The sequence below is a fragment of the Sapajus apella genome, unplaced genomic scaffold (genome assembly GCF_009761245.1).
Source record: "Sapajus apella isolate SASKATOON/1434 unplaced genomic scaffold, GSC_monkey_1.0 scaffold6, whole genome shotgun sequence".
Classification (NCBI taxonomy): Eukaryota; Metazoa; Chordata; class Mammalia; order Primates; family Cebidae; genus Sapajus; species Sapajus apella.
In genome coordinates, this window is record NW_022436946.1 from 24,158,853 (window position 1) to 24,176,556 (window position 17,704).

General features: G+C 42.7%; 1 protein-coding gene and 1 long non-coding RNA gene across 3 annotated transcripts; one reads left to right on the forward strand and one right to left on the reverse strand.

Moving 5' to 3' along the window:
* Positions 1-1,612: 1,612 nt before the first annotated feature.
* On the reverse strand, positions 1,613-13,594 carry HEY2 (hes related family bHLH transcription factor with YRPW motif 2). Of its 2 annotated transcripts, none has more exons than XM_032274867.1 (5): positions 13,297-13,594; positions 11,317-11,395; positions 11,106-11,189; positions 8,669-8,750; positions 1,613-3,763 (listed from the first exon to the last, which is right to left on the reverse strand). In XM_032274867.1, the coding sequence occupies exons 1-5, from the start codon at positions 13,377-13,379 to the stop codon at positions 3,078-3,080; spliced, it is 1,014 nt and encodes a 337-aa protein (XP_032130758.1). In that variant the 5' UTR covers positions 13,380-13,594; the 3' UTR covers positions 1,613-3,077. The 2 variants fall into 2 exon arrangements, with proteins under 2 accessions (XP_032130758.1, XP_032130759.1); XM_032274868.1 differs by lacking the exon at positions 13,297-13,594 and adding an exon at positions 13,139-13,286.
* LOC116549343 lies at positions 3,462-11,311 on the forward strand. The gene is made up of 3 exons (XR_004267816.1): positions 3,462-3,683; positions 6,770-7,518; positions 8,367-11,311. It is a non-coding gene; the product is annotated as an uncharacterized LOC116549343 (long non-coding RNA).
* Positions 13,595-17,704: the final 4,110 nt, after the last annotated feature.

Genomic DNA, 17,704 nt, shown 5'->3' on the forward strand with positions numbered 1-17,704 from the left:
CCTTTTCTATTTTGGTAGCAAACATGAAAATTACCACACCTAAAGGTGGAATACCACCTTCACAAAACACTTGCATGGGAGATGGCAACCTCCAATGGTCAAGTTAATATCGACAGTGAGATATGATGCTAGAAGTCGATCACATGAAATACCCATCATAATTAACTTGAAATCACTGAATTACTGACAATGATTATCTTTAGGAACACCTTCTTATTAACCATGTTGCAAGTTGGTTTGCAAATATTTTAGTTAGCAGAATTGAAAAATAATAAACTGGCTGGGCATGATGGCTCATGCCTATAATCCTAGCACCTTGGGAGGCTGAAACAGGTGAATGAATTGAGGGCAAGAGGTCACATGGTAGGACCCTGATTCTACAAAAAGTACAAAAATTTGCTGAGCATGGTGGTGCACGCCTGTGGTCCCAGCTACTTGGGAAGCTGAGGTGGGAGGATCACCTGCCCCTGGGAGGTCAAGGCTGCAGTAAGCCATGATCATACCACCCTATTTCAGCCTGGGTGACACAGTGAGACCCTGTCTCAAAAAAAAAAAGAATAAAGAAAAAAAAGAAAAAATAAAAATAATAATACATATATACACAAAAAGGAAAAGAAAGGGAAGGAAGGAGAAAGGAAAGGAATTTATCTTAAAACATTTAATTCAAATAAATTTAAAATTCCTGATCTCTAAAAGTCTACATTTCAAAAAGAATGAAAAGTTATCTGAATGCTGACATTACAACAGGCATATGTAAAGGTTTTAAATTTTAAAAATTATATGGCTGTTGTCCACAAATCATGATTATAAAGCAACCACCTAAGACAATTAAATCAATTTTATTTTTTGCTATCTTATTCTATTAGAGCCAATTGAAGATATAAGAACCACAGGGCTTATAGACAACAGAAAAAAAGTGATTTGCTTTTGCCCCCCCTTCCACCTTTTCATTACCCACTTACAGACAGAAATTAAACTATGTGCTTGATTTTTCAAGACCAGAATAATGTAAAAACCTCCTTTTTCCTTTGTACAAATTGAAAGGCAGAATTAAAATCACTTTCATTCTTTTCATGTTGTTTGGCCCAATAGCTTCAGGAGCACTATAATAGTTTATTTTAGGCCTCACTGAAGTGGAGGCAATATCCATAAAATTTCCACAGCAACAAAAGAAACTGTCATCGAAGCACAGGTGATTTATCATTAGGATGTATATGCCTATCATGTATGTATGTGATGTTTTTAAAACTCTGTACAAATGTTTTTGAATTACAACATGTATGACATGTTCAGGCTTATTATCCTACATTTGGTACACTATTTGGAAGTCTTGAATTTGCACTTTTCCAAGAACTGTAGTGAAGACTAAAAGGCAGAGGAAACTGATTAGTTTTTGCCTCCAAATATCTTACCTGCCTATGTTTAGTTTACAAGCTCTGATAATGTTATTTTCAGGCAAGCTGTGAATTACATAAGTCAAATGATTTTGAAATACATAAAGAAAAGCCATAGCTTGAATTGTTAGTAAATAAAGACCTCTCGAGATTCATGTCGACTTTCCACATAAAAAGTGGAAAGCTACATTTCTGCAAAGCAACTCACCCACATAAAAAACAGTCAAAAAGGACTTCATTTAATTAGTGATATGTAAAGACTCTTGCATAGAAAAAAGTTACAAAGTAATGCAAAAAAGACTAGGTACAGTAATTTTAAAACAAATATTTAAAAGTATAATTTTGCATAATGTTTAACATTCTCATGTTTATTGCTTTCTCCACACAGCAGAGAAATGAAGTGCATAATACATGCTGTGTCTCTTATCTTTTAAACATAAACTCTCACGTGCTTGATTTCAACGTATTAAGAGATTATTTTGTCATTAAATGAAATCAAAAAAAAAAACAAAAACACAACACCATTACATAGCACTAGTTTAGGCATGGACAAAAATAACTTATGTACATCCCATTGCATACATTCATCTTGCTTTGGGATCAAATGCAATCACTATCTTGACAAAGAGCTTTAAAAACTGTAGCTTTTCTCTTCCCAGTGCTCCTTCCTTGCTTCATCACCTCCAGAAATGTAACTTCTCCCAAAGGGTGACAAGAGTAGATGTTGTATTATTAGGAGAAAATGAAGAGGATAAATATATAAAAATAGTCCAAATGAAACTGAATAAATTAATCCAAACTCACACAAACTGGAGAGTTTTCAAGTTGGCATGAATTAAGTAGCTTCTGGTGGGCACATGGTAGGCAACTGCTCTTAGGTGCACTATATAAAGTCAGGTTTATATAAAGCAGCACCATATTTTGAGCCATCCAAAAAATAAAAGTGCCTGCGGGCTTGCAGGCAGAGCAGAAATGCTTGTTAATCTGAGAACTGATGGAATAATTGCTTATACCAAATGCACTGCTAAATGTCACCTCTTGGCATGTCTGTACAAAGAAGGCAAACTAAGATAAAACTATGTCTTTCAACTTGAAAATTACTTTCAGCAATCATTTTGACCAATAAAACCTGTTAGTTTCAGCAGAATACTCTTCTCTGGCATGGTATTCAAATGTCTGCAGCATATTGTAAGACTTCTGTCCCTTTGCTTTCTTAACCTAACTCCACACTCGTCTTTCCTTGTGCAATGTTATATATCCAGAAGAAAACTTCCTAAGCTCAGGCACTTACGAAACACGACTCTCTCGCTCTCCTCCCTATGTATTTCCCATCTAGTCTCAAGAGAATTGAGTCAGGGCATTTTTCTTCCCCAGTTCAGACATACTGATGCACTGCTGGAAGGTACGGTCCATATATTTTCCAGGAAACTTCTAAATGGTAACAAGTATGAAGTTTTCAAAAGTTGCTGATGTCAGTTACCGAGCTGCCTTAAACCAAACAAAAAGGGGAGAGAGACAAAAAGAGAATACCACACTTCCACTCGTGAGGTTTGTGTCTCAAACAGCTTTATTGTTCCTTTGTGGATCTGTCGGCATCTGTATGGCTACCTTCAGGGTGCAGAGGTTTTAGGCTGACTCTGAAAGGGAGGACATTGTTACTATTGCAAGAAGTTCAAGAAAAATTTAAAAAGCTCCAACTTCTGTCCCCCAGGGTCGGTAAGGTTTACTGTTTGTTCCACTGCTGGTCTGCTGAGGACTGGACGTGGCTGATACTGACAAAGGTGGGCTGATGGCTGTGGCCGCAGCTACTGCTGCTGCTGCGTTTGGGGGAAGCATGGGGAATGCTCCCGCAAAGGACAGAGGGAAGCTGTGCGCAGCCGCAGTGGCTGCTGCGGCTGCGGCGTGGACGGTGGCCGAGAGGGACAAGAGAGACGTGGAGAGAGGTGGCACGCAGGGGGCGACGCTGCCCGTGGATGGCATTCGGAGGGCTGAATCCGCGTGGGCAAACGTGGCCGTGAGGAGAGCAGAGCCGTGGGCAGGAGGCACTTCTGAAGTTGTGGAGAGGCGACAAGGGGTGGACTCCGAGGCGTGGAGACCGTTGGGCTGGAGCAGGGCTGTGGGCAGGTGGTGGAAGGTGGCGGCCCAGTGATGCGGGTGGAGGGGGTGATGGTGGTGGGCCATGGAGGATGTCATAGCCGCCGCCTCCCGCTGGGAGGCGCAAGTGCTGAGATGAGACACAAGCCGCACCCGCAGCGGATCTGAGGAGTCCAGGCCTTCCACGGAGCTCAGGTACCGTGCCACTTCTGTTAGGCACTCTCGGAATCCGATGCTCATGAAGTCCATGGCAAGAGCGTGTGCGTCAAAGTAGCCTAAAAGTGGGTTTGAGCAAAGTGGGGGGCAGGAGAGAGATTGAGAGATAGAGATGAGAGAGAGAGAGAGAGAGATGAGAAAATGGTACAGTTAAGAATAACTACCCCATGATGTTCCACTCTGTCCTTCAGAAGACTGAAGTGGAACGATAATCCTTTCTGAAAATATTGCCAGCTATTTATGGTTTTAATTTTTTGCAGAAGTTAAGAAAGTATACTTTGCCACTCACATGTGTGACAACTCTGGCAATGCAATATACTACAGTTGTTCTTGCAGCTAAATATCACAGTGGGGAAAAAAAATAAGAACATCCACGTTTGAAACACTTCCAGAGAAAGAAATGGAGTCTCCCCTTTTGTATTGTGGGATAGTGAAATTCCCCAGGAAACGTTTTTGTGGAATTATAGAGTTCCAGTCTCTCTGTCTCTCTCACATGAGTTGGAGATTAAAGGGCTTATCTGAAACATCTTTACTCTCTTGGCATTTTAACAGAGACGCAAGTGCATCTTAGCAGCTTGAGGACTTTCGAAATGTGCTAGAATCGCAATAAATTCATAAATGCTCCTTGACTCACAATGTTTTTTATCAACAAAGTGAAAACATCTTGTCATAACTTTGTATAAAAAATTTAATGAAAACAAAATGAGTTTTTTTTTTTTTAATTGGTTTCTTATTTGAAGATCTTATTTTTCTGTCAGTCATATAAGGCTAAGTTCCTGGTATGAAAACACTATAGGTTAACTCTTAGTTTTTCTGAAGTTCAAATATATGTCCTTACATTTTTCTGGTATATGCCCAACAAAAGAATGTATATTAATTTTGTCAGTGTATATGCATGTACTCTTATACCTATAGTTACTACCCTAAAAATGGCTAGAGCTTGGTCACATTTATCTGAGTCTCTGCCCAAAGATAATACATTAGAATAGAAAATAATGTTGGCGGGCGTGGTGGCTCAAGCCTGTAATCCCAGCACTTTGGGAGGCCAAGGCGGGCCGATCACGAGGTCAAGAGTTCGAGACCAGCCTGACCAATATGGTGAAACCCTGTCTCTACTAAAAATACAAAAATTAGCTGGGCATGGTGCCATGCACCATGCACCATCCCAGCTACTACGGAGACTGAGGCAGGAGAATCACTTGAATCCAGGAGGCGGAGGTTGCGGTGCCATGTACCATGCACTATCCCAGCTACTAGGGAGACTGAGGCAGAAGAATCACTTGAATCCGGGAGGTGGAGGTTGCGGTGAGCCAAGAGCATGCCATTGCACTCCAGCCTAGGCAACAGAGTAAGACTCTGTCTCAAAAAAAAAAAAAAAAGGAAACAATAATGTCTAATTTAGGGTACAATAATAATCAGATATTTAGGGAAATATTACCTACTTTGAATGAGTAATCTCTGGTATGTACAAACAGATTTTTCATTTCATTTACCACTTGTAAAAAAGCAATTTTCAAATCAAAAGTTTAGTCTATTCATTTTTCGGATGTGTACATACATAAGAAATATCACAAGGTTATTTATTAACTTATTTATTTATTTATTTAGACAGAGTCTCACTCCGTTGCCCAGGCTAGAATGCAGTGGCTTGATCGCTGCAACCTCTGCCTCCTAGGTTCAAGCGATTCTCCTGCCTCAGCCTCCTGAGTAGCTGGGACTGCAGGCACATGCCAACACAACTGTCTAATTTTTGTATTTTTAGTAGACATAGGGTTTCAGCATGTTGGTCAGGCTGGTCTCGAACTCCTGACCTCATGATCCGCCTGCCTTGGCCTACCAAGTGCTGAGATTACAGGCATGAGCCACTGCACCCAGCCCTAACTTATTTGAGACAGAGTCTCACTCTGTCACCCAGGCTGGAGTGCAGTGGTCCAATCACAGCTCACTGCAGGCTCCATCTCCCAGGCTCACGTTATCTTCCTGCCTCAGCCTCCTGAGTAGCTGGGACTACAGGCATGCACTACCATGCCTGCTAATTTGATTTTTAGTAGAGACAAGATCTCGCTATGTTGCTCAGACTGGTCTAGAACTCCTGAACTCAAGCAATCCTGCTGTCTTGGCTTCCCAAAGGGCTGGGATTACAGGCATGAGCCACCACAGCCAGCAGTTATTTTTATCTAAAGCATTTACTACATTATCTGCTTATATTTTTGCTGATCAAAGTATTACCTGTTTAATCATCACCTATTAAAAACTAGACTATCTTAATCTGTAATCAAAGAGCTTTGGAAATAGTAGTCACATATATTCAAAGTCCTAAAGCTAAAATTCCAACAATTTGGAAGTCCCCAAAAGATATTTGTGGCAAATATACACAGTATTAAAACAGAAACAAAAACAGTACAAAGCTGATTACCAAGAGAATACCATGAAATATGGAAGATCAGCAGCAAAAATAGTTATCATCCCAGGACTCTGACATAGTTAGCAAACACAGCACCTTGAATTAGGATGAAACGTTATTCCTGAAGAAGAGGTATTCATGTAAGATTTCACATTTTGGTCCTCAGGGTTCTCTCTAGGGCTTTGCAGACTTCTGACTCCCATGAAAGAAAGATGGGGGTAATGAATAGAATAGATAGTGTCCAGAAATCCAGAGGGATTTCGAAGCTTAGGTTATTCTACTAAATCCTCTCTAGATACTATTGTCATACCAAGACAGACTGTTAAGAATGACCTACCAGAATTGGAGCCCCAAGAGCTTCTAAGAATTTTCTTTACTGGTCATGAAGTAATTGAAATTTGTGGTTTGCCTGCTATGTTGTTGTATATGGCTGAGCTTTCTGTTGTATCTTAATGAATATAAATTATGTAATTCCTATGCTATTGTGAACTTCAGAGGGAAATAAGTAGCTGTCTTTTGTGAATGGATCTTGGGCCAACAGTAACATACATGTTCATACCACTTCCTCTGTGCCAGCACTATCCTCTGGGCGTTAAGTGAATTAACTTGCAACAGGCTTATGAGTTATAGTATAGATAATATAACTGTCCTCTTTTTACAGATGATAAAACTGGAGCTCCAGGGGTCAGTAATTTACCCAAAGTCACAGAGCTAATCAATGGCAGAACCAGGATTTGAAATCACGCAATCCAGCTACAGATGCGACGCCCTTCACCACTGTACTATGAGGCAGCTGGAAGTCTTTTCCAGTGCTAGCCCAAACCACCAGCTCCCTTCTTGAAGGCCATTGTCCAGTGCAATGACATCTTCAGTGACCTGACAGTCAGGCAGCGTGTATAGCACCTACTTGGAAATGTCTGTTCACAAACTATTCTGGGACAAATTTTAGGACTGTCCAGGTAGCCAAGAATAGCAACCAAGATGGAACTTAGTTTTTATAATAAAGCCTAAGAACAATATTACTTTTTACAAGTACTGCTCCTGCCAAATATTTGAAACCCTGATAAGAAAACTTAGACTTGTGGCTAACAATCATAAGGGAAATAAAGCAATCAAACAAATTTTCTTGCAGCATGACTAATTCAATCAGTCTCTTAACATCCTGAGGTAACAGTTGTAGAGACAGGATCATGGGGCTGCAGGGGGCTTTGGCGCTTATTCTGCTAGTGTAGCCCTCAAAGTACAGCAGACTACTTTTTTCTTAGGTCAAAGGCACAGCAACAGTCAACCTAGATGGGATCATTGGCTTTGGTGATTTAATCAAATTATCTTGTCTATTATGTAAGAATGTTTGCATCTCAGGCCACTGTATCTCACTCAGGATGGTTCCTTGAAAAGGTACAATCTGGGGTAACTCAACCCATTGGGGCTTCTCTATACAATGGTTACCCTCCCTCCCTACTAGACACAGGTAAAAGATGGTTAAGATCAGGGCTGATGTCCTAGGGATCCTCAACGGTATGGCTGTATAGGAGTTAAATACTGGTAAACAGTTACTTCCCTCCAATGCCCTGCCTCTGCCCTGATCTAGGACCCATATACTATGTAGTAAAAGGTTAATGCTGAGCACAGGGAGGCCTCCAGGATTTAGTTGCAGCCCTTAAATCCGTGTGACACCTTCTCCTTATTCAGTTGTTAAATATACTGAATAATACCCTTGGCTAAGGTGAATATCAAAGGATTCTTTGAAGGATGAAAAAGATTCAGAGGGGCAAAATCAAGTCTGACTTGTGATGTGTAAGTCGGATAATGAAATCTGAGTGAACTAGGATCTCAAGGCTATTTTTAGCACGAGATGAGAGATCGTCTCTCACCACCTTGACAATTCCTCCCTAAGTCACTATCTAGTACTGAGGGCACCTCTCCAGGGCCCTGGACCTGGAGTGCCTGCTCCTGTTTGCTTTCCCCAGGAATGACTCTGCTCCATTAATGGCTTCTAGTATAGAGACTTCCTACCTGCACTTCAACTATTCTGTTTGGTTTCAATTCAAGACCAACCAAAATCTAAAAGCAATAATGAAAAGAACTCTAGAGTCACTTCCTTTGGAATAGCTGAATTATTTTCAGTCTTAGCTTTCACTTAGTGTAGAAGAAGGAGAACAAGCAGTAGGAAGAAAGAAGGAGGAGGATAGAATTGCATCTAACCTCCTGTTTATGTTTGGATGTTTGTGTTTGTGTGTTTTTTTCTTTCTGTACAGATTCCAGCATGCGCTTCTTAAGTCCTAAACAAATCTCGGACCAGGCTGCTCTGAATGAAGCTTTACTCCCACAGTATTATGAAAGCAAACACAAGCCCAGGGTCAAGTGCTTCTTTTGTTCCAGAAGTTCTTTCCCACGAGTTCAATCCTGCCATTAGCATTGATTTCCACGGCTTTAATCTGGGGCCGCCTATCCCAGCTTGTTAAAGAACTGTTCAACTATGACTTCCTTACAATATTAGGGGAATAACATGAAAAGAGAAAGGTAAAAAAGGCGAAAAAAAATGAAGTCATCTACTTACCTTTACCCCCTGTTGCCTGAAGCATCTTCAAATGATCCACTGTCATTTGCAATATTTCAGCTTTTTCTAACTTTGCAGATCCCTTCATAAATAAATATTATCATATATTAATTATACTAATATACTAATTTGAAACATTATACACTGAATTTAGCATTATGGCTTCTCACTAAACAATTCCAAGTTTTATTTTTTCACAGAAAACTTTGAATTCTTTCCAAACTTTACATGAAAGCACTAATTAATGTCATACCTAATGACAGGTATTTGCCATTTTAACTTTTAGAGACTAAAAGAAAGTAGAATGACTTTTAAAAATCACAAGAATAATTATTCTCCTAAGATTACCACAGCAAAACTATTTCAATTGCAAAAATCTCAAACTTTGCATTCAATCTGTATCTTGATTAATAATAATATGTTTTATTACGGGGCATGGATAGTCTTCTGTAAAGCCAAAGTCTAGAGGAGTTGAATAACAACTCAAGAAGATAAGGAGATAGGATTTTAGCGATTTATTGTTAAACTTTTTAAAAATAGAAAATTCTAATAAGCCTTCTCACAGGCCTACTAAATTCTGAAATAAGGAATTCACACTAGAACAATATAATTGGATCTGCATTTCCAGCAGATCCAAAAATTTTAAAAGGGGAAGATTTTTAAGGTTTTTCTCCAATAATTACCAGCAGGTGTCACTGTGAATTTCTAAGCTCACAAACAAGAAGCAATAATTTACTGTTTACCTAGGAAGCATGTTAAATGCTTAAGGATTTTTGAACTTTTTAAAATAGTTCATAATAAAATTGTCTTGCAAATATATTTTTATGTCGCTGCTTTTCAAAATAAGGAAACCTCTGGTAACCAATTGAAATAGAAATGTGCCATTTCAAACTGTCTGGGGAGGGGGGCTGTGGGTGGCTTCTTATTTCCTGGAAGAGCTAAATAATTATACCAATATGTTCTCATTTTTTTTCTTTTTAAGGATACTAAGGTTTATTTCAGGTCCCTGTGCTTTACTAGTTCTGTGAAAATTATCAGCACCACATACAGTGAGAGTGCCAGAGTTATTTAACTGCTCTAAAGAACACTCCTCAAATCATATTGTGACAGGGCCAACACACTAGGGTTGGTAGCCAGGTTCTGCAAATGGGAGCGCTTGTGTTTATGGTAACTAAGTGCCAAACAACTGAGGTTTGCTTTTAAGGTTTAAGTCAATATTTAAGAAAAAAAAATCTAACAAACCAAGAAAAGAAAAATATCAAACAGACTTCTCCTCATTCTGCAGACCTTTCAGTACTCCAAATTTTAATAACATCATTGATTACTGGCATTTTCACTTGAAGCGGATTGGCACTGAAAATGCCACTATATCAAAACTACAATTTCCACGTTATTTTTAGTTGATCAAAGACAGTCTCTGCATATAGATTGGGTGTCTTTTTTGTCTTAAAAAATGTATAACCAGTAGCATATTATGTTTTGTACTTTGTCAGTGTTTAACTTTTCCATGACAATGGTCCCAAGTAGATTCAGTAAAGTCATAATTGAAACTGCAGTTTCTGGATAATTTCCAAGGACTTTGTAGGGCTTGTTTTATAATGTTTGCAGATTCATGAAGTAAACAAACAAAATGGAATAAACAAACAACTGCTGTCTTATACCCTACTGGAATTAAATTGAAAGTATTTTCAACAAGGTCATGCTGCTATGTCCTTTGAAAGATGCTCTTAGAAATCTGTCATTAGCCATTGTGGCAGGGGGAGAGCCATGACTTTTCTAAAACCACAAAAGAAGATTTAAACATTTGGCTTTCTACTTTTCTAAGTGTGCAAAATCTTTTCCTTTCTTTTTTTTTGGTAAAGGAATACTTGAACTATGAAAAGGGGCATTTATGACTAATTCCGTTTTTACTAAACTTCTAGAAAGATGCCCCAAATCAAACAGCGTTCTACCAACCAAGGGATTAAAAATGAAAACAAATAGCTTGATAAATAAATTTTGTATTATTATTTAGGAAATAGAGCTAGAGATATTACTTCTTGGGCTCTGATTATTTTCTAATTAAAAAGATTACTTTTTAGAAACATTTTGAGAAAAAAAAGATGTTTCATTATTTTTTTTTGAAGAACAGCACAGTTTTAAATAAAACCACTACTGGTATTCATAGAAGGAACAGAGAAAGCATGAACACTGTTACCCTTAAGGGGAAAATAAGCTAAAGAATGGAAATGTTTTTCAAGTTCATGATGGATTATGTTTTTAATAGTTTTGCCACAACAAAGCATTTTATTGAAATAGCTGCTCTGTGCCAGATCAGGGCACATACACCATTATTTTAACGAGCTTTAACAAGAACCCACATTCCCAGATGAGCGAATCAAATTGTTTGAGCTTTTTTGGAGAGGGCTTGGGGGAGTTCGTGGAGGGGCTAGCTTACTTGTTTTTCAAAAGCAGTTGGCACAAGTCTTCTCAACTCAGATAAACTGTTATTTATTCGATCCCGACGCCTTTTCTCTATAATCTATCCAAAAGAAGCAAATAACAAAAGTTTATGAATTCACAAATGATAAAATTACTCAAATGGAAAAATATAACTGTTAAACACTAGTATGAGTTACATGAAATAAAAAGGAGGAAAAATCACATACCCCTCTCCTTTTCTTTCTTGCCATAATCTGAGATGCTGTTGTTGGAGAATTCAATCTAATCACAGAGCTAGTACTTTGTCTATGAAATAAGAAGAGTATGTCAGGTGCTGCATTAACATAACAATAGTTTCTTCTGGGTACTTGGTGGTGCCCATTAAATATTCAGAATGATTCCATAGTTCAAATCTGCCTTATTTTATTCTTAGTTCTGCTTCTCTCTTAACACTTTTGCTTTTTAAAAAATGGGTAATCCAGATGCTAACCCATTGGCCAAAATGTCCCAGAATTTTTATTTGAGTCTCCCAGTGAAATAATTATGGGCAGTTAGGGTGAGAAGTTAGATATTAGCACTTCTTAGTTCCACTCATATATATTTTACAGTCAGCTAATCTCCTCAAATAGCTTCCCTTCTCCCTCCTGTCAGGCACACTGAACAAAGTAATGACACTTTTTCAAATCAAGGTTATGTTAAGCACCGCTATCAAACAGATGTGCAGTTGTCACACATCAAACTGTTGTCTCTAGGTGCAGACTTTAAAATAAATAGAAGTTTCAAAACTTCAGTTGGTCATATGTCGCAACAGGAAAAAATGGACAAAAGATGTTTTGCATGCTAATCTTCCAAAAATATACCCTAAATATGCCACTGATAGGAAAATTAAAACTCATTTTATTACTAGGTGAATGTTTTACTTTAAAAATGAAACTGTTGGTGTGTCTCAGCGTTCAGGCTTAGCTTAAATCTCTAGAAGCTGCAATTTACCTTGGATTTACTAATGAAAAGGTATTTTTATATTGAAAGTTCAATCAGAGTATTATTTGGTCACATAATTTTTATACTCCTTTCTAGTTTTTATCTATTTCTCTTCATAATTCATGGATACTACACTTCTTTGTGTTCTCAAATTCCCCAGGTTCCTGTTATTTGTTCTCTTTCATTCTAGAAACGCTGCACGCACCAGGTTGCTATTACCTCACCTTCTCCCTTCTGGGTCTTATTTCTGAATTACCTGTCCCCCACATTTTCACCCCTTCTTCATGGGTTTCACCTTTCCTGTGATAGCTTCTGTTTTTCAGACCTCATTTTTAAAGATGGCGCAAGAACACTTTAATAATTAGATACTTGAACCGTTGGTCTCATGCAAATATCTTTGCTCTTACAGATTTCAGGCTTTGCTTTGTATGTACTGGAATAACAATATGAAAGAAAACCAGTTTTCCAAAGGTAGGAAGAATTTCCCTCTTTGAGTGACAGCTGCAGATAAATAATTAAGGTGCTTCTGGGGATGCCAATTAGAAGTAATTATCATTTGACCCGCCTTGGCTCTAAAATGCCTCGGTAATCTCCCTCTGTCACAGGAAAGTGGAGGTCTGTCTTCTGTGATTACGACACCGATCTCTTCCAGACTTGAGAACAAACAGTCAAAGAAATGATGATGCCCTTTCCGATCCTTAACATCTGTCACTCACTCTTGGGTTGGCCAAATCACACACGGTCAACCTGCAAAGCTCAACCTACTTAGCCTTGAAATCACAGGTTGCTCTAATTCCTCCAAAAATCAGGTCGTGATTTCGGTATCTCTAAAAATTAAAAATCAAATTGTTTTTATTTTCTCCTGATCTATTTTGAAAGTGCACCCAAATACGGTTTCAGCGGCTGGGCCACCGCCTGTCGCCCGGACGTTGCCGTTCGCGCGTCCAACTCTGACAGCCAGGACCCTCCCTCGCCAACTCCGGCGCCCTGCCTTTCAGTGGCGTCTCCCATCCAGGCCACTCCGCCCCTACGGTGAAAATCCGCATCCCTTGCCCCATCCCAACTCACGCTCTGGGCGCCCACTACTCAAACTTTCTCGGGCAAAACTTTCCTTCTCCGCCCAGGTGCTGCTGAGAGTAGCCTCGGGATTTCCAGGGGGCCCCGCGTGCACCAAACTTCCCGACGCCTCCGAGCTCTGTGGCCGCTCCCGCCGAGCCCGCGCTCACCCGGAGTAATTGTTCTCGCTCCCCACGTCGATGGTCTCGTCCATGTCGCTCTCAGAGGTCGTCTCGTCGCAGGGGCGCTTCATGCCGGCGAAGACCGCGCGGGGCGCAGCCCGGCCGGAAGCTCAATCGCCGAGCAGGGCGCAGCACCCTCGCGCCCGCCTCCTCCCTCCCCGGGCCTGGGCAGGCGCGGCTCCGGCGGCGGTGGGGTCGGCTCCTAGCAGCTCTTTCCCACGCCGCTACTCTGCTCTGCTGCAAGAGCCGGCGCCGGCCACGCCCCCTGCGCGGGTGGGGCCACCTCGCCCGCCCCCGCTCTCCCGTCCCGGCGGTCCGCCCGGCACCGCCTCCTCACTGGTCGGCGTGGCCCGCGATTGGCTGGGCCACGGGGCGGGGCTGCGCTCGCCCAGGCCCGCCGCGAGGCTCTGGCCGAGGCGTGGGAACTCGGCCGCGGACCTGGGACCCCGGCGCTGTGCGCGGGCGGGCAGCGGCCGGGGAGAGCGTGAGCGCGGTCTTGCTAACGCCTGCCGGGGGAGCGCGCGGGCGCCAACGCGGGCGCTGCGGGGGCGGGCCGGTGAGGGGCGGGCCCTGGACCTCGGGTTGCAGCCCTCCTCCGCGCCCCGCGGTGTCGCGGGCGAAGTTTCAGTCCTGAGTGTAAAGAATAACCCCGAGCGCGTGGCTGAGTGCGAGCGGGCGCGTGTGACGTCGGGAGTCGTCGCGGCTTCTCCGGCTGCCCCACTCGGTGGTTGACTGGCTGACCCAAGCGGTCACATTTGCCCTCTGGGGCTTTTGAAAACTTTAGCTCAAAATTGCTTTTCCGTCTGACAACTCCCGAGGCTACTTCCGCGGCCTCCGGGCTGTTTCTTGTGAGGTCGCGAGTTTTTCCGATCAGGTCGGTCCGCCACGCTGTGATTTCTGGTTTGCGATCCATCAGTTACTTCCACTGGGTCTTCGGCCCCCAGGGACTGTGGATCCTAGACCCTGAGGAGTAGCCGTTGGACTGGAGCTGTGTCAGCTCCGATGGTAGGAAGGACTAGAGCAATGACGCGGGTGTTTCAGGACATAATCATAGTAGATTTTCAAGTTCGAGTTTTTCGGGCGTGGATCATTCAGATAATTGCCTCCATTCTCCTTCCAGTCCCCCTGGTGGGTGTACTCGCAGCCGCAGAGTTAAGAATCTGGCAAGTGAGGATTGGCCCTTGGAAATTAAATTTGGTTTCTAAAGTTCGAATTCGTGTCCAGCAGTTCGTGCCTCGGACAACGTGCCTTGTGTAAAACTCGAGTTGTGCGTTCAAAACATGTTTTACGGCTGCAGGTTCTCTCCACGTTCTGTAGGAGGTTTGAACCGGCCACCTGGCTGTGAAGCTGAGGGGGAAGGCACTGAGCGAGACCCAGCCGGGCGCGCGAGGGTCCGCTCGCCGGCTACGGCGCGGCGGTGCCTAGAAACGGGCGGCGGCTCCACACGTTAGCGGGGCCGCTTGGTCCACAGTGGAGAGAGAGCCTCTGAGAAAGGGGCGTCTATCGATCCCCACAACCCTCCGTCACGGGGATTAATACCTTCCTGGGGATCGGCCCAGGGCGTCCCTTTGACACTCTGTTCTCTGTCGACACAAGCCCGGCGCGGGGCGGGGAGAAGAGGAAAGGACGTTACCGGAAAAGACGGGACCCTGGCAGGGTTTGGACCAGGAGAGCGGAGGACCTGCGGCCAGCGTGCTAGGCCCTTATTGGAACACAACCCCCCTTCCCCACACACTCAAATCTCTTTTGCGTGATCCCCACCGCCATGCCTTCAATAACCGTGTGAATCGTTACATCCTGGCTTCTGAAACTTAACCCCGGGCAAAGCACACACCCGGCGGGACCGGGTGGGGCTAGATGGGGTCCGCACCCAGCTGCGGGGCCGCGGGGCTCGGTGAACCCCAGCTCTCCTGTCGGCCTCAGGACAGGTGCTGGGTCGGCGCGGGGTTCGGGGCCTTAGGTCGGCTGCACTAGGGCGGCCTGAGCACGCTGCGCGGAGCAGGGCAGGCCAGCACCCCGACGCAGTCCACGCTCCGACCCTGCAATCCAGCGGTGACGAGCCTGACGCGCGCCGGTTGCCTGCCACCTCCCTGCCCAAGCGCGGCAGGCCAGTACGTCCCGGCCACTGGTGAACGCGCCGCTGGCGAGCTGGATCGTCACAACTTTCCGTGAGGGCTGCACTTTTTTCTGAATGCAAATACCTACAGGTGCAATTAATGTTTGCCACAGGAGCAATTAGTGGGCGCGTCCAAACGCCCGAGGCAAAACCTGAGATCATCACTGAAAAAAAATCTAACGGTTCTTTGCCACTATACTAGTGTATTTAATTAAAATGATTGCGAAAAATTGGAAAGAGGGAAACGATTTGCTGGCAATTAAGTAGCAACTGGTTAAAGTTTTTTCATATTTGTCTTTGAAGACTTAACTGCTGTAGTATGTATAAAGAAGAATATAGCAGGGACGTTCGAAAGCACACACGGAATCTTGTGTCTGTTTAAAAAATTTTTAAGCAAAGAAGATCACATTTTAAAAGCATTTAAAACAGTGCCTGGTATATAGTAAGCGCCATAGAAATCTTGCATAGGGCAAGACAGCTCAGGATTTTTGAACGCTATCAAAAGAATATGCTTATTTATCTGAAAAACACAATGGCAATTAGGCAGCACAACATTTCTCCATTAGGTTGTTTATTCCCTTCAACTATTTATCCATTTGCCTGTCCCCTGCTTGAGCGCCCGATATGTCTATAACCGAAAGCGCGTTTCGGGTCAGAGACAGAAACAGACAGAGGAAACTTTTTAAAGCGCCCCCTCCGACTTAAATACCGTAGTGATTGGAGGTGGGGAGTGGGGTGGGGAGATGTAGCTGTGGCGTGTGCGGAGAAAAAGAAAAGGGAAAGAATAAGGGAACTGCGGGATTTCCAGCCTCCCCGCCCCTCTGCGACAACCTTTTCAGCGAAAGTGAAGGCGAAGGAAGAAAAGATGTCGGCGCGCAGAGCAAACCGCAGTTCTTTCCTTTCTTTCTTTTTGAAAGATTTGTGCCATGAGTTAATTACACCAAGAGATACGAGGGACTTTATTAGAAAGGAGATCCCATTAGGAAAGAAAGCCCAGGACGGCAGATCTAAAGGGAATGCAGAAGGGAAGACTCAGATGCCTTCCCGAAATTGGTCACCTAGCCTGTGTTTTGAGCTAAGTGCTATTTAACTTGATGGTGTGGGAGTGAGATGTTGAATGCCGAGATCTGGAAATACCAGATTCAGTGGTCCTGTTCCCCAATTCTTTTCACACCCATTTAATAAAAAGTTACAGTTTTTACACCTGTATTGACACATTTGGTGATGTTGGCCAAGTATTGTCTTGTCCCACAAATTTTGAGTTTTGTTGCTGTAATTCTAACACTTTTTTGGAACGAACCGGGATTTTAAAAATTATTATTATTCTTGATCTGCTTTTTGCTTCATTTAGAGCCCTCTGGTTTTTCAAAACCGACTGTCATACTTTGTTATTTGTTACTTCTCTAAATCCTTTGAGATGCTCCTTGCAGTTGCTTAAAAAACGTTGGCCACTCAGGTATTTGATAGGCTTAGAAAGTCACCAAGACGTGACACCATTTAAAAGTTTTAGCTTAGTTTCTCAGTGAAATAAGGGCATCTCTGTTATTTAGAAGCCTTTGTATTAGTCTGAGGTGCCTAAGTGCATAGTCCAAATTGAAAACTCCAATATTTTGCCCCATCTGAAATATAATTATTTACACAGCCTTCTCTTTCAAAGGGAGGACAAACAGGTTGCCTTGAGAAGAGCTATTCTGTTTGCAATTGCTAGGGCAGGTGACAAACACGTGTGTATCTGTGGGCAGCCTTGTAGGACTGCCTTCCCTGACTACAAGGCTTTTGTGAGCTGGTGACTCCTTAAAATGTGTGAGAATGCTGCGCCCTAGGAGTGGAGGCCAAGGGCAAGAACCTTGTAAATTTCAATACCTTTTCCAACATCAGGCTGGCAGCAGGCAGGCCAACCTAGGGTCACTGTGTGACACATATTTGCAAGCCAGTAATGCAAAACAAAGCTGAAACCAAGTGCAAATTTAGGCCCACCAACCTTGAAGTCATCCCTGAAAGGGACACTTTACCAGTTAATTTTTCTTGCCCAGTCAGCCACAGAAAATGCATTGTATTTCTTGGCTTGCCCCTGTAAGTATGACTTACTTGTTACAGGGACTTCAAGGTAGGAAATCTAAGTAAGACCCAGAGTTCTCTTTCTTGAAAGTTAGAATGTTTAAACTGATCTTTGTTGTTGAGGGGCAATTTATTTAAAAGCTTTTATTTTGTGGTGTTATTAGTGCTTAGCGTGTCCCGGGATGAAAACTAGTTTTATTGTAGGACCCTTGAGAAGAGAGT